A 16,744-nucleotide genomic window follows, 5' to 3' on the forward strand; every position below is an offset into this window, starting at 1 on the left:
TTAAAGCATTATTGTATTCAATTTACTATTTATGTATTGTATTTATTATAACAGCAGAGCACCACAAAGCTCTGGAAAACAAGGAACTAAGCTTTTACTAGAGCACTTAAACTTGAAAGTAAAGATAATACTGAAAACTCTATAGATCACTGTTGCATCAACTTTTTTTGTTCAGTTTTACCATTCAAACCCAGGCAGTTTTAAGTGCCAAGATTTTTTTTCCTGAAATAAATTTGGAATCATTCCATGAAAACCTCAAGTGCATGTTGCAGTGGAACAGCTTTACTAGTGAAAACTCAGTGTGATGCCCCATACCCTGAAAACAGGGGTTCTGCTCTCACATGAACAAAAAAAGAGAACTCACAAGTACTCCAGCTATAATGCATGTGTTCCAATTGTATAAATACTTGAGTTACATAACATTTAGAGGAAATTCAGCCTAGGGATGACTCAGAGTTCATGATCTCTGCAGAACAGCACCTCTGCATAGCTTCCCTTATTTTCATATAAAATAAGTGACAGAGTGAGTACTAATCAGTGCTCTCCTGGCCTTGAGGGATCAACTGACCACAGGGATCAGGCATATCTGGCAGCAAGGTTTAATATCCTAGTAAATAACCTCATGCTTCTTCTCAAAATGAGGGAAAACATAAGAAATTGTCTTTCTACAACTTTCCTTCCTCCCCTTTCCCCAAGTGTAATTGTAGTGTTTATGAGCCAAAATATGTAAGCTATTCTCAGTGGAGAAAAAACAGAAGAGGACAAGACACTGGAAGACACCAACAAAACAAATCAGACTGTACTCTGACCCTGAAAAAACTGGCTCTAGTTGCAAATCATTGGGCCTTCAAGACAAAAAAAATCTAACTGTAAGGCAGCTGGAAGACAAGCTTTTGGCTTCCTTGTATTCCAGCTTGAAAAGTTTATGGTTTAAGCACTTTGGGGAGTTTTTACATTAAGACAGTAAGAAATGATTTTTTTTTAATGCTGTATTTTTTGTTTAGCTGATTTTGGATGGAAACTGGAATGTCCTGAATGCAACAGAACCAACCAAACAAAACTCCCCCAAAGCCCACAAGTATTTCAGAATTCAAAGGAAATACTTCACACACAGTAGATGAACAAGAACAACATATATAACAGACATTTCTTCATTTAAAGCAAGCACATTAAACCAAAGTATTATTCTTTATAGTTAGTGTTGGTAAGTTACCTATTTCTGACCTTCCCATCTTTGGGATTTGGGTATCTTGGTCTTTTCTGGCTCAGTTATTAATCCCAGTGAAAGGAAAAATGGGTCAGACAGGAACCTGTATCTACTACTGTGTTTCTGCAATTTCCCAGCCTGAATTCCTTCCCCACTTTTCCCCCCTTAAGTGAGATTCTTTTTCCACACAAGTGGGGAAAAGAAAAAAATGAAATCAGTTTGGACTTCAATACCACCTGGGAAAGTACCTCAGAGACAATCTCACTTTACACCATAAAAATGTTATGCCCCGACTCTGAATACTTGGTTTCACAGATTTTAGGTGTTCATCTTGCCTCTTCAGCTTTCAGAAAAGTCGTCTTAGTCCCCTCGGTTTGTATGCACCGACAGCTGTATAAACAAGTTTATTCTTATTGTTTATTTGAATCATGGAATATAACTTACATGAGAATTTTAAAAATATGTATTTCCATAGGAGCAGGAGAAGACCTGATGGGAAGAATCACAGCAGACAAGTGACATTCTGCATGGGGTGATCCTTAGCTCTTCCTCTTGCAATGCATAAGGGGTGATGCAGCACAATCTGAGAGGATGACTAATCCCTGAACATGACTTTTGGCAGCAAGAACAGAGCAATGGGTGTAGCTGGAACCAGAATTATTACATTTAATGGTTTGTTGGGTTTTTTTTGGTTTGGAGGGCAGGAGAAAGCAAGGCAAGAACAAGGATGGGAAGGAAGAACAAGATACAAAAGAGGGTTGTGTGAAGTTATCCATTGTGAGTTCCAACTCCAAAACTGGTGAGGCCAGAGGAAACACTTGCATTGCCAGAGCACATCAGTGGGGCAGCATCAAGGACTACTGGTTTGGTGAGGAAATTTGAGGAAAACAAGGAGTTAAATAAGAGATTACAAAACTTAGCCCAAAACCTGGTGCAAGTGTGTAGCTCTTATGGAAGTCTGGCCAACATTTGGGTACAGCAGTGGATTCACATCCCAAGCCCTGTTGTGGTTTCTTTTCCCCTGAGGTGATCTCCATAAGGAATTCCAATCAAGAATTCACTGTTTGTCATAGCTACTACTCCAAGTTAGACAGTACAGCCTGACTCCACAGTGTCAGCACTAATTCTGCAGGTGAGGACAAGGGCCTGTTCCTGAGAAGCAGCAATGGCACGTGGCCCCAGGCCCCCACACATTCTAGACTACACTACCCAGAGTTTCCAGCCTGTACTTCTGCATGGCAAAAAAACTCATCCCCTATGCAGAGTGGCATCAGATCCAAAATTAAAACCAAAAATCACAGAAAATTCTTTAGCAAATTTTTTCTTACTTTAGACTGTCAATACTGATAGCACACATGTAAGCGTGAACTGTTTAAAGTACACAACCCAACGATGCACAGGGAGGACAAGGATCAAACTCCAGCTGTGTGTCTGTACAGAAAGGAGCAGTAGGACAACAGGGCTTTCCCACACCCAAGGACATGAGTGCCTGTGTGTCTTCAAGGCAGGGCTCCTGATTTCCCCATTTTATACTCCAACTGTCAGAAACCCAGACCCATTTTCAGAAAAGTACCTGCAGGTGACTGCTTGGCTGGTCCTCCTTCCCTAATTTCACCTGTCTAGGAAAAGTGTAATATGTCATTATTTTAGATGATACCCTATGGAATAAGCAGTGTGGATAAGGATCAATACTCTCACATATGTTTTTGTCCATGCTTCCACTGCAAGTTATTTGCTTCAATACTACAGGAAATTGATCATCACCTACTCAGTTGTCCATCTCTATTACACCGATTTTTATTTCAAGTTTTTATTAAACACTAAAATAACTATCAAAAAACATTAAAGTGTCTCTGATTGACATATAAAAAGGGAATAGAAGGAAAACTTGCCTGCTTCCCATTCGCATACTGCTACCTAGCTTCATGTCAAGCTAAGCAAAACACCAACGTGCTCCCCTACAACTTCTCATGGCCAATACTTTTGTGCAGACTGAGACTTCCACAGAGCACTAAACAGGCTGTTTGTTGTCAAGGACTGATCCTAGCCCCTACTGACTAACAAATTTACCATCTTCACAGCTATTCCTAAAGACCTTATCAAGAGCTAAGGCAAGCATGTGCAGGATGAAGAGGTATTGAAGCTAAAATGAGAGGTCAAGGTTAACATCATAGGCAACGTATTTACTCATAGTTTTGATCAATGGGTATCAAAACTTATATACTAATGAACAAATTAAATAGAAAAGCAATAAAGGAAGCAGAGTAAAAAACATGACCTTTACAACTCAAACTTTCAGGTTTACACATAAAAGCCCTAAATCACTAAAGATGGAATTGGGAAAGCTGCCTATGTGGCTATGGCTTTGGAATTTTTATTGTTTCCCTTTCCAGTAAGGGATTTTTAGCCTAGAAGGGGTGAGAACACACGCATGTATGCATATACACACTGCATCTTTTTTAACCTTCACTTCACCTGAAAAGAACTGAGATGATTCTTAAAACAAGGGTTTTGTTTAAGCAAATATTGCAGTATTGCTGCTGCATCCAAACACTGCACTAAGTGAACCTTCTGCAACAATAACATTTACAGATCTTTGTACTTAACAAATACAGCAAGTAAAGTTAAGTGAGAGTAAAAATCAATCAATCAAATGCTCTTACTTATGAAGAAACAGTGAAGCCCTTCACTCGATTTGAATGTTTTGTTTACTCTCAATGGAAATATTAGTCAATGGTCACAGGTAACACTTTCGTTTTAAATAAATGACAAACCATAGTCAAAACCAAAAAAAAATATTTAAGCATGCAAAACAATGATCTATAAAAGTATTTGTCTGAACAGCATTCATAATTTACACAATATAAAAAAATTATAAGAAAAAGTATCACTGAAAAATGAAGTCCCCACAGAACACTGTTAGAATACCAACATGCATCCACCTCTCCTCTCGGAAAGCAAAATCAGCAATTCTGTTCCTTACAAGCCAGAAACCCAGTGTATGTTCTTGACTTGTATCATTCTCATACTTGTCTCCTCTTTATTAAATTTTTTTCCCCAAGGTAAAATGTACAAAAATTTCTGAGAAGGAAATCCCTCCTCTATTTAAGGGAGGGTTTAACTCTCAGAATTAAAAGCATCAAGCACCTCAGCTGAGACTATGGTGACAAACCACTTAACCACTCCTTCTCTATTGCTTTACAACGCAAGAGATCTTGCACAGTGTTAAGTATAGCAATAAAGTGGCATAAAGTTGAACTTTATCAACTAAAACTTCACATTACAGGTCAAATCTCAAGACAGCGCCCATTGTAACAGAAGCAGCGCAGAGGAAACTAGAGATGGAATGAAAAAAATAAAAATCCTTGTAATTACTCCATTACTTTAGCAGAACAGTCACTATACTGCAGATGGGACGAATGCCATTTTCCACAAAACTGAAGCCTTCCCACCACTTAGCGCTGCCTGAACCAAGCAAAAAGTTAAGTAAGCATTCTTGATTTACCTTTTTAGAGACACTGATCCAACCTAAACAGTCCCCTTTCCACTGGGTGGGGTTTTGCCAAAAGGGAGACAAATGTCTCAATCCCAAGATTTCCTGCAAATGTTAACTTCCACTGACATTCTTTCAGCCCTCTAATCCACACTGCCCTCTCCAAGCAGTTGCTTCCTCTTCCCAGGAAACTAAATGAGAGGAAGCTCAATGTAAATTGGATGCCAGCATTCCCATCCCAGCCAGGCACTTGAAGCCAACTCTGGAAACGTATGGCCTTAATATATCCTTGTCACATGCTATGAGCCAAGCTCTACATCAAGAGGTTATTTTAATGCTAGTGCAGATACTGATTTCCACCCCGAAATCTGGAATGTGTGCAACCAGTTCCTGCAGCTCCAAACTGCTCCTGTGGTTGAAACAGAGACAAGACCCATGATAATGTCTGATCACCACCAACTCACGAGGTCTCACCACCGAGATAAATAACACGGGGAGAAACCGAGAGCTGAGTGGCTGCCATCAGAAATGGAAATACAGCCCTAGGGGAACTACAGTTATAAATAGGCAGCTTGGGAATAGTCATGGCTGAAGACACATGGAAAGCCCTTCAGAAGTTACTCCTGAACAAGAATAATAATTAGCTTGAGACATCTTAGTCTCAGGTCAATGATTAATATTTTTAATGCCAGAAAATGCCCCAAGCCCCTTGCATTTGAAGCTCTAGATACATTTCATGTTCAGAGATTAAAACGGAAGACTGATCAGTGCTCAGTCTGACCTCCTGCAGACAGAAAATTAGCTTTTAAATAGGTTTATTTGTATCAGAATATTCCAGCTATTCTTACAAACTGCATACACCAACACTGTGTGAATATATTCACATGTAAGAATATTGCAAAAGTTAGGTTTGTCCCAGATCAGCATAACAGATATGTTTCAAAGATACAAGAGAAAACACAGGATGTTGCAAACCAAGCTCTTTTACTGTCTCAGATAAGCAAACAGGGCTTGAGGAAGTTTCCTTGCTGCCTTTGTTGCCAGAGCCTCCTAAACAAATAAAAAGCAATGCACATTCATTAATAGCCATTGCATAGAGGATATTAACAGAAATATGATTACAGATGCAGTTAGATATACCTTTGTTTCACATCTTCAAATAATTGCAGGGGGGTTGGTAGTTTTGTTTGGTTTTGGTGGGTTTTGTTTTCTTTTGCTTTTTGTTGGGGTTTTTTTTGTTGGTTTTTGTTTGTTTTCTTTTTTAGAAAAGAAACAAACTACTACTGTTTCCAAATACCTGTACTGAAAGATCAATTGTTTTTAAAGGATGGTTTCACCACATCATGCTTCCAAAATGGCCTCAGTAACTCCTGAGGTGCTAATTATTTAATAAAACGCGAAGCTACAGTTTAAACATGTTACATGTAAGGACAGGAAGGAAAATGAAGAAAAGAAACCACTAGTCTTCCTTTACACTCCAAAGCTCCTAATAATTACCAGAAGAGATTTTGGTACACACATGAAACATTTGCCCAGTTGCAACTTCACAACTCCAAGCACACTTGTCTCCTTCAGGGAATAACAGAGTCTGCAGTCAAGAGAAACATGAGCACCTAAATAGACTTTTTGCCTAAATCCAGAGATACCTTAAAAACCCCCAAGTATCGGCAACTGGGCAAATGCATACAAACACCACTTCTGTTTGCTTAAAAGAGGTACAAAAGAAAGCCAAAACACAAAACAAAAGAATGTCAAACACCTGGGAACAGTAAAACACACAAATTACAGCTGGCTGGTAGTATTTTGCGCTTCTCACTCTGCAAATGAACTCTTAAAAGCCAGGAAAGCCAGAGCTGAGGAGCCCCTCCAGGCATACTCCCAAAGCCCCTGACTAACCTGTACACACTGAATAATACTGAAATGAAGCACGTGGATGTGACCTGGAGTCAAGCACTTGTGCAGAGCACCATGAGTGCATCACTTCCAGTCACTACCTTCTGCATGTGCAGTCCCAGGTCAGCCCAGGAACTCCACCCAAATTCCACTAAAGCCATGGTCTTCATCTATCACCCACCCTTCTACTCACAGTCCCTTGAGAAGGCTACAGACACACTCTTGCCCTGAGAAGTTTCACAATGAAAGATTATCATCAGTGTCAAGAATCCCGAGTGTTGAAAGAAAAAGAATAAAACCCAACTGATGATGAGAGAGCTAAAAGCAAACCAAAATGATGCATAAATTCCTCTCTGTCCACACGGCCGACCCTCACCTGTTTTGGATTACAAACTCTTCAGGAGAGAAACTTACCACCTTCTTACATTTTATATAAGAGTGCCCTGCCTATCTACAGTGCTACATAAATTATCTGTTCCCTGGAACAATGTCCTGGGCTTTGCTGGGGAAAGGGCCTTGCTTCCCACGAGGCGTGAACCAGATGTTGTGGAACTTGGTGGAAAAAATCCACCATCAACCAAAAAATGGGCTTTGGATCAAGAACATGTAATAACTTCATATTATGTATTCCTCTCACAGAATAAATTAGAACAACAATTTAGAGAGCAAGGTCCACAAGGATCTTTTACATAAATAGTATGTAACACAACAGCAAAGCAATCCGTGTTTATTTAGGATTACCTGTCACTGAAATGCAGATCCAAGAGCTCTACAGAGAAAACTATGCCGTTATTTACTTATTTTTTGCTAAATTATTAGTAGCTCCCAGTGATTTTGAAAAATCCTCATTAGATGATGTTAGTTTTTCCCTCATCTGAAGCAGTACTAAAACTTAGAAATATTAGAAGAAAGTATGGTAAAGTCTTCAGACTTTTAAAAATGACACTACCAAAAGACATTTATCTACTTTTCACTTGAATCCAGGACCAGAGGAAGGGACACTTCATCACCAGACCTTCCCTGACACCACAGAAATACCAGCTGAATTTCACCAAGACTTAGGGCTTATTCTGCAACTCCACCAGCAACTACATTATATGTGCTTGTTTCTGCTAAAATGCTCAATGAAATAATGCATTTTGACATTTACATTGTTATTAAACTCTGAAAGTTGATAGGAACAGTTCAGATCCACTGAGATTCTGCATGATTATGAAAATCCAAGTAATACTGCTTTCCCACATGTTTCAAGACCAGCAAAAGACTGCTTAGCACCAAACCCCTGTATTAACTTAACTTCCTTTAAAAACTTCTCTGCATCTTAACAATCCAGGCTGAGTCCCTGCCAACCCCCCAGTCCCAGCCTCCTCTCTCCATCCTCTTGGTCTGCATGCCTTGGCATATGGAATCACATTCCCGAATTTTTGCCTTGTCATTTGTCATTTCAACATTCATATGAAAACTCCTTCCACCTCACACACACTTCCACCCAAGAGCTAACCTCAGCACACTAAGGCTAGTTCATCAGAATACACCAAACATAGCATTATTTATGCAAATAATACCCTCAGGTTCTACATGTGTCCCTTCAAGGATGCACTTCCCCCTCCCTGTTCCACTCAAAATCCTGCCAGTAATGTCCTGAAGTCTCACTTTCAGAGCTGCTTTAAAAAATGCCTTTGCTGCAGTTTTGAGTTCATATGGAGTTTCTGAAAGTGTCCCGCTGCCTTCGTTTGCAATGTGTTTCCAATGCTACAAATCACTTTCTTCCTCACTGCAACAACCTGAAACACATGAAACGAGTCTTCATTTTACCTCCACATACTCTGCCTTATTCATTTCACATGAAAAAGGAAAAGTTTAACTCTGATTAAAGGAAATTGCACAGACAGAGACGGTGAGTAAGCTTATGAGCAACTGTCCAAAGATTTCTTCCAACAAAAGAGAACTCAAAGGAGATAGTTTCCATCTGGTTTTATTAGCTGTAGTATTGTGTGTATGTGCTTAAAAACTTCAGAAATCTACACTGTGGAGTTGCTGATACTGTAAGAAGAATGCCAGTTAAAATGAAGCAGCTTTAACCCATTGCAGCACCCACTGTGCCTATATAATAATTATACACACTCACAACAAGATCTAAGTGCCGAGATAGCCACTTGGATGAGTGTGGATATGTAGGGCACTCATTCACATGCTTGAAGTTGAGCCCATTTTGCTTTCCTATTAAAGTCAACACAGTATTTTCTGCTATTACACTAATAACTATATAATTGTAAGGTACATCATATCTACAGTAAATAATTGAGTAATCAAATCCATGCATCAGATAGACAAGCCACTCCAGAAGAAATATTTTATCCACATCTTTAAGAATTATGAGCAGATATATTCAAGTGAGAAAAAACACTGTGGAAAAATGAAGAATGTGCAGAACGAAGCATAGGCTACAATGGTTTAGTTTTGTTTCAGCAAGCAAAAAAAACCCAAGCATTTTGATAAAATCCTAAGGAGGAACTATTGACACACTCTCCCCTGTGCACACCAATATCAGACAGATAAGCACAAGTATCACATTTGGAAAAATAACTCTCATTGTCAGTCAAGAACAACAAATCTGAAAACCCAAACATTTTGGCAGCATATATACTCCTCCTCACCAGCCTTTATCAAGGCATTCCACAGTCACATGCAACCTTTCACATCTTCCTGTTTGGAAGTACTATTTAAAATTAAGGAAAACAGGAAAAATACAGCAAACTACTTCAATGGAGAAGTCAAAAAGGAGTTTCAAGGCATTTCAGCATACAGCATCAAAGTTTACACTGTCTTCTCTGTACTAAAAACAAAACAGCTTTTATTAATTTTTTATTAAAATTTTTTCTTAGCCTGCAGCACACAGATTTTCATTAACATAACTCATAAATAATGTTCTTTACATTATTACTGAAAAACAAAAAGACCAACCCCCCTCCCCCTAATACCATGCCACTTTGCAAAAATAATTTCCAAGTCATTACTCTTGACCATGTTCCTCTTTGTAGTTTAGTTGCTGCAGGACTACTTTTTCCAGTCCTTCCGTGCCTCTGTCCAACCACAAACTTTGTTGAATCATTTTGTGGATTGTGCATTTCTTTCTTAAAAGGCCTTTGCATTTCTCAACCAAATATTTATGCTTTCAACAATATCACAGTAAGTTGCGAGTCAGTTTTTTAATAACAGGATGCAGCATTTATCCACAAACAAAATCCTTAAGACCACCTCACAACATCTTCTGGGTTAACCCCCACTATTAAGCATTACAAATGTTCATCATGCATATTTTAAAATTTTCAGTTAAAGAATTGCTAAAACTCTTAAATTGTTTTTCTGCATGGATAACAGTAGCATACACCAAAGAGAACCCATTTCTCACCTCATTCCATGCGTGGCTGGTGGCAAGGAGACACTTTAAATGACAAAATAATTTTTTTTAATTGGTCAGTACAGTGGAAACTGCACATGAAGTTTAATTAGTTGATCACATGCATGAACAATAGGTATATGTTTTGCCCTCTAGTCAGGTGCTGTTATAGAACTGAAATATCTTTCTTACCTTCTGAAAAAAGTCTTCCCCACTTTTTCCTTTGCCCTCTGCAGCAGCTGTAAAACAAAAGCAGGATCTGGTTACTAAATACACAGGAGAAAATTTGCAGGCTTACATATAGAAATCCTCAGTGAGTACACACTACTGTAAAATAACAACTCTGGGTAATTTTTTCTCATGAAAAAAACATTTGTCAACAACTGAGTAATACCCAGACAAACCTTTTACAAATCCCTTTCCATGGCTGAAGTCTGAACCGTTTGTATTTGCATACTGGAGCTCTAAAATACTGATACATATTTTAGTTACAAAATACACATGGTTTAAGTGTAACAATTTAGTCACACTACTTTGCCCTCCAATTCTACCAACAGCAGGATCAAAAGAAAGCTAGGAGGGCACAAGACTTGCTGTATCAAATATCACATTATGCAGGGATCTCAAGAGCAAGACCTGGATTATCTCCCACTTGTATTTAAACCCATAACTGTAAGTTTAGTTAATTCAAATTACTGCACTTAAAATGATACAACTGTTTGCATATAGCTTATGTTGTGGTTCAGTAGTGTTCAACTAGCAACCAGTTCAAAACACAGTAGCTCAAACTGATTATGAAGAGGATAACTTCCTTTTCCCTGGAGAATGGGATGCCTTCAAAAAGAACTCCAAGTGCAGAAAAAAGTTTCCTGAATGGTACAGGATTACCAAAGCAACTTATACTGATGATTGTTCTGTATTTCTCACGTACAAACCAGACCCCTTGAACTCACCCCATTACCCTGGCTTCAAAGCTATGCTTCAACTACTTAGTTCTACCCACTCCTCCAATTATACAAGCAATTCCCAACTCTTAAGAAACTGTTAACTCAGCTAATGCAATGTAATAGCAATTCCAAGTGAGCAGATAGAGGCTGGAGGCACGAGATGACTTCTAGCCCAGAGGAAGCACTGCCACTACATGTGAAAGAGGCTTCTCAAAATCTCAATAACAACACTTAAATACCACAGAGAAAGAGTGTACTAGCAAGTTTTATCTAGAACAGTTCAGAAGTTCATGATTCAGCTCCAGTGTCACCAGAGCAGAGGAAGAGAATGACACCCATCAAGCGTTCATCTTGCTGCAGGGCAATTCCAGACTCCCCAGTTCCACAAGTCTGAGCAAACAAAGCCCTCCTCGCCTTCAAAACCCATAGGTGCCTGGACGAGAAGAGCACACTGGTGCATATTTCACCAGAACAAGGTTTTCTGGAAGCAGAGAAAACAGTTAGGGAAGATTTGTTTTCCAGATTTACAAGCTAATGATATGAGCAGAAAAAACACAACTTCCTTGAAGCAGCCCCTTGATAGGTGCACATTGCTTGACATGTTTTCCATTAACTCAGGAATATCTATAAAACGCTTTTGGGAAGCAAGGAGTACCACAACTCTATTTCAAGTGGAACATGGGACCAACATGCTTTTAATCAGACGGTACAGGAGATAAACTGGAGATGAGAACATGACAGATGTGTGGCTGAAGTTGCAGTTTTGAGAATAGACAGATTTTGATCCAGCTGCAAATGCATGATTTCCAAACTGAATACAAGCAAGAGATGGCTTAAGATAATAGCAGTGATGCTCTGCAGGACATTAAAGTAGAATGCTGACAAAGTGGATTCCAAGCTTTTTACTGTAGGTTTATTTTTAATATGAATCATTCTGGTGACCTGATTTACAGCTTGGCTCCACCAACAACTGATGGCACAACAGATAGAATCCAACAAGTACGGACAAAGTGGGAAAGAAGAGGGAATGAAAACATCCCAAAATGGGTTCACAGGAAAAAAAAAAACAACACAACAGTAGAGACAAGAGGAAAGTTGGAGCAAATGGCACATCAGAAAAATCTTTACGTAATAACTAGTAGGTTTAGTTATTATTGTTTCATCAAACTATAAAGACAGTCTTTCACTAGAGCTTTTCAGCACATAAGATGCTTTATGATAACACATTTGTCAGGTCTCATGATACCTATGAAAAGGCAGGGAAGACTGTATGGTGGTTTTTGGAAAGACACTGAAGTTGAAGGTCTGTACCTCAAAACAGTTCTTCACATGAAGAGAGATAATGCAGTTCTGTTGGTATTTTGTCACTTCGTGTCCAAGATACAGCATTACTAAATCCAGGAAGAGGTATGCCTCTGATCATATCTCATTTTTCTATATTAATCTAGTCATTACCATCTCCATTATGCATTGAACTAATAAAGAAAACAGGCTCAGAATTGTGGCTTAAAGTATTGTGTTACACTTAGAATGATATATTTCACCATAAAAGAAAAAAAATGCCTAAAACCTTGAAGATAAACTACACGAATTAACGTATGCTTCCTTTTAGGTCAGCTATTTTCCAGCTATTGCCTCCCTTTTCCCTCCTTTCTCTTATGATATAACTCTTGGTACCAATTATCTACTTACTTTTTCATTTTACTTCCTAAATTTCCTCTTGTTTTTATGAGGAGCAATTACAGTTAAGAGAATTTACATTCTATCAGTAGTTTATGAATTTTGTGATGCTACCCAAATGACCTACATCTGCATCTATGTTTAGTCCCAAACGAAGTACCTATATTTAAGAAAGCTTCCAACATCTGTCTGAAATGTTTATGATTCATGTGAAATTACCTTGAAGCCTTTCTGCTCTCCAAAGTAGGAAATACAGTCCTAGCACTTCTGAAAACAGCAGGAATAGCCAAAGCCAAGAGGAAATTTACCCATTTCTTTTATAACTGAAAGGATAAACAGATTCTGTTAAAGCAAGACAAGACCAGCATCTTTTGCAGGGAAATGGGCAAGAGAAGCATTCCAGAATTAGGAAATTTATGCAGAAGCCATTAAAATGCAAACCATTTACAGTGTTCTCTACAAGCAGATGCAATTTAGAAAGTCATTGAGGTTTACCTCAAATCAGATAAACTGAGATAAAAGCAAACTTGAATTTGTGTTTAGGAAAAAAATCTCCTAGGTCATCACATCCCAAGATCAACTTTTCTAAACAAATCTTGAGAGTATTAACCCCGACTCTCAAAATAAACTTCAGCTTTGAAATATCATATTAAGAAGCTCACAATATTTACATCTGACAGTACACTCTGGCAAATTATTTTTGTAATCTTAATGATAATAATTAGAGTTTTAATATAAAATCAGGATTTATTCAAAAAGCAGTAATTTTTCAACTTCCCAAACCCCCAAGACAACAAGCCTTTGTGGGAGGCTGAGGGGGCCAGCAGTGCTGTACCTGTGCTGCAGGGAAGGCACAATAGAACCCATCTCTACTAAATTTGAAATAAGCTTTCGGATTTTAAAGGACAAAGTTTCACATTTTCTGAAATTAAGAATTCAAAATAGTACACCAGCAACAAACAACATAAAGGAGTGACACTATTGCCTGGCATGTGCCTTAGGAGAGCACGCCAGCCTTCTGCTGGTGGTCCCTGTCCCCAAAGCAGGTTTGAGAGAAACCACAAGCCAAACGCTAATTAATCCAGTTGTACCTGACCTCTGACTGACAAATTGATTCATTTCTGCCAACTCAGGAAATACTGTTTTCTTAGAAAACAGTATTTCCTTTATGGTATTAAATAATCACTTAACCAACCCTCACAAAAACTAGGATTACTTTTACACAAGATGGCTACCTTGGTTTCAGAAACACAGATGAAACCTATGTAAATGTGCATAACAAGCATTTTATATTTTAAGCTATACTCTGTTTATTGTAATTTCTTCCATACCATGAAATATTTTATATTAGATTTTTGCTTTTCAAGACATATTGGATTGCTGAGGTTTCATCCAATACAAATATAAAACAGTTGGAACAGGTGTTAACTGTTATGGTACCCATGAAGTGCACCATTTGTCTACTTAATCACCAAATCATAAAAAGGCCCAATTGTAATTTCTTCTAGGTTCACGTGGAAAAAATGAATTTGAGCTTTCACTTCAAATGTTATTTTAATTATTAAAAAAGTTATTACAATACAGGTCATATTTTACAGGAACAGAACCCAAGATACACTGATTAAGTCAAGTCTTTTAATGAATTACCGTAACTTTGCTGATCTCACACATCAGTTTTGTGTCTTACCTTCCAAACTCTTAAAGCTGTTATCAAAAACTCAATGTACCATATGTTGATGACTTTGCCTTTACATTGAATAGTGCAAAAACTTCTTCCTCTGTCTGCACTGAAAGACTACATATTTAAGAGAACAAAAAAGCATGTTCTGCTCTTCAGGTGTCAACTATGAGGAAACAAAATCATTCCTTGCATCAAAATAATATTTAACATGACAGATAACTAGATATTATTTTCATAGTATCAAGACAAATCAACTTAAGAGGGTTTCAAGAAACTGTAGAATAATATATCTGAAGGTAAGTGCTCAATTATCCTTCACTTTCCTATCCACTGAATGAGAAATATTTCATAACACTAATGTCAAGAATGTCCTCATGTTATTTTGGTTTGGTTTTTTCTGAAACTGCCATGGAAACATGCTAGCGTACATAACAGTGTTGATTTTTATTTACTGCTAACTTTTTAAATGAAATGGACAGTTATTTATTGAAAGCCTGAGCTATTTCTCCAAAGTTACCAAGCTGCTGTCATACACAAAGAAACCCAACCAAAAACTTCTTTCATTGAACCAGAAACCACCTGACAAAATGATTGTGTTTTCCTGTGCACCAAGTCAGACACTAACCCACACATGCTCTGAAAGCTTGCTTATATCAAGCCAAGATAAAGAATTCCACCCCTATGACCACAAAGTTAAGCCAAATTGCTGAAAATATGCCTTTAGGAATAAAAAGATAGAGCGTACATTGTTAAAGAAAAAAGTCTGACCTTAAATTGAATTTGCTGAAATCCAAACAAAACAATTTTCCATTTTTCTTGTAATTGCAAAGCCAGTCTTACTTAAAGTTTTCAGCTTAGGAACTAAAAAGTCAGAGACAACTCAGCTAAAATATACAGCCTGGCAAAAGAAGTAACAAGGCTTAAACAAGCAAGAAATGTGCATGAAAAATTCAAATATTTGAGACTTTAACTGGCTTTTCAATAATGTAACATACTCTTTTTACTTTGTTATTAACTATAATAAACTTCATCAAATAACCTGCTACACATAGCAGTCTCACTATTTTGGAGCCTTATGTGGCTTCATGGAGTTTTCCAAAGTTGATGAATGAAAATCAGACATTCAAATTTTCTTAAACTTTTATACAGAGCAGTCTTCAGATTTTGAGGATGCTCACTATAGACAGATCAGAGTCAGCTGGAGGTACCAGTAAAGGGGACTGAGCAAAGGGACCTAATTCTTGGGAAATTACTGGAACATTTAACAAACAAGAAAAAGAGCAAACTATACCTGCCTGTACAGCATGCTGACAAATAGTAATGACAAAGTCAGGGCCTGCATGGTAAGTGGAATATTACAGAAACTATCCAGTATCTACATATTTCGTGACAAAGGGACTCTTGGACGGAGGGTGAAAGTGTCAACTTTTATTAACAAGTCAGGTAAAAAATTTTACAAGTCCCAACAAAAACATCCATGATACAAACTTAAAATGTTTATAAGGGAGCATTGCCCCTCTGTTAAAGCAGCCAAAGAAGAACTGGAAGAATTTCAGCATGCTCGGTAAATGACAATGAATAGTCTGTCAAGTATCTGGACAGTTTTGGGTGGGTTCCACTGTATCTCCTCCTGCTAGCAGGAACTCAATACTCAACTGCTGAGCTCTCCACAGAGAGGCCAGACATGCTCCAGTGTCTGACAGACCAAACCAGCACTGGGAATGAAGCAGGCTGAGGCTAGGATGCTTTTCCCTGCTGCTGAAATATAGTATCAGTGAGCCTCCTTGGCCAGCCAGGGTCCATGGCATCTTTCTGGACCCTTTGCCAGCTGGAGGAGGCTCTCTGCATCGAGATTTGTGTCACCAGAATGTAATTGTAAACACAGACAGGTAACACATCCATAATCTTCATTCTCCCCTTAATATTAGGCATATTGACTTATGAGAATATTAACTTTTCAACTCTCCTGAATACTAAATTAAGATTAAATCATTGATACTAAAATTAGGATTGTTGGCAGATAACTAAAACCAATTTTACAACCAACACTCATGAAGCTTCACCCATCCATCATTTGTGATGATTAAAGACAACAGCAACACAGAGAAAAAGAGAAAGCCTAAAATAAACTACCCTTGCTTCCATTAGCTCTGCACACAGAATGCAAAAAAAAACCCCAACACATGTGCTCTGATGGCCAAAAAGACATTGATTGATTTTGAACAAATATTCCTAGAGATCTGCTTGCAGTATTCATAGGGACCTGACAGATTTGGTGACTAAATGCTAAGGGGAAAAACAAATAAAAAACAAAACAAAAAAACCCCTAGGCTATAGAGAAGGCAATTCACCTTGTTCATTCCACCATCAATATTTTTAGGGTTGTGTAACTATAAAACTCTAAACCCAATAATTTAATACATAGCAACTGTAAATTTTAGAT

General features: G+C 38.0%; 1 protein-coding gene across 1 annotated transcript in view; it reads right to left on the reverse strand.

Annotated features, from left to right (window-relative positions):
* Nucleotides 1–16,744, reverse strand: part of BICC1 (BicC family RNA binding protein 1) — a 91,923-nt gene that overhangs the window by 48,022 nt on the left and 27,157 nt on the right. The window contains exon 2 of the mRNA XM_069019114.1: nt 10,186–10,232. Coding sequence (XP_068875215.1) covers nt 10,186–10,232 — 47 coding nt within the window. The remainder of the gene's footprint in view (nt 1–10,185; nt 10,233–16,744) is intronic.

Source organism: Aphelocoma coerulescens, chromosome 6, assembly GCF_041296385.1.
Source record: "Aphelocoma coerulescens isolate FSJ_1873_10779 chromosome 6, UR_Acoe_1.0, whole genome shotgun sequence".
In the NCBI taxonomy this organism is placed as follows: domain Eukaryota; kingdom Metazoa; phylum Chordata; class Aves; order Passeriformes; family Corvidae; genus Aphelocoma; species Aphelocoma coerulescens.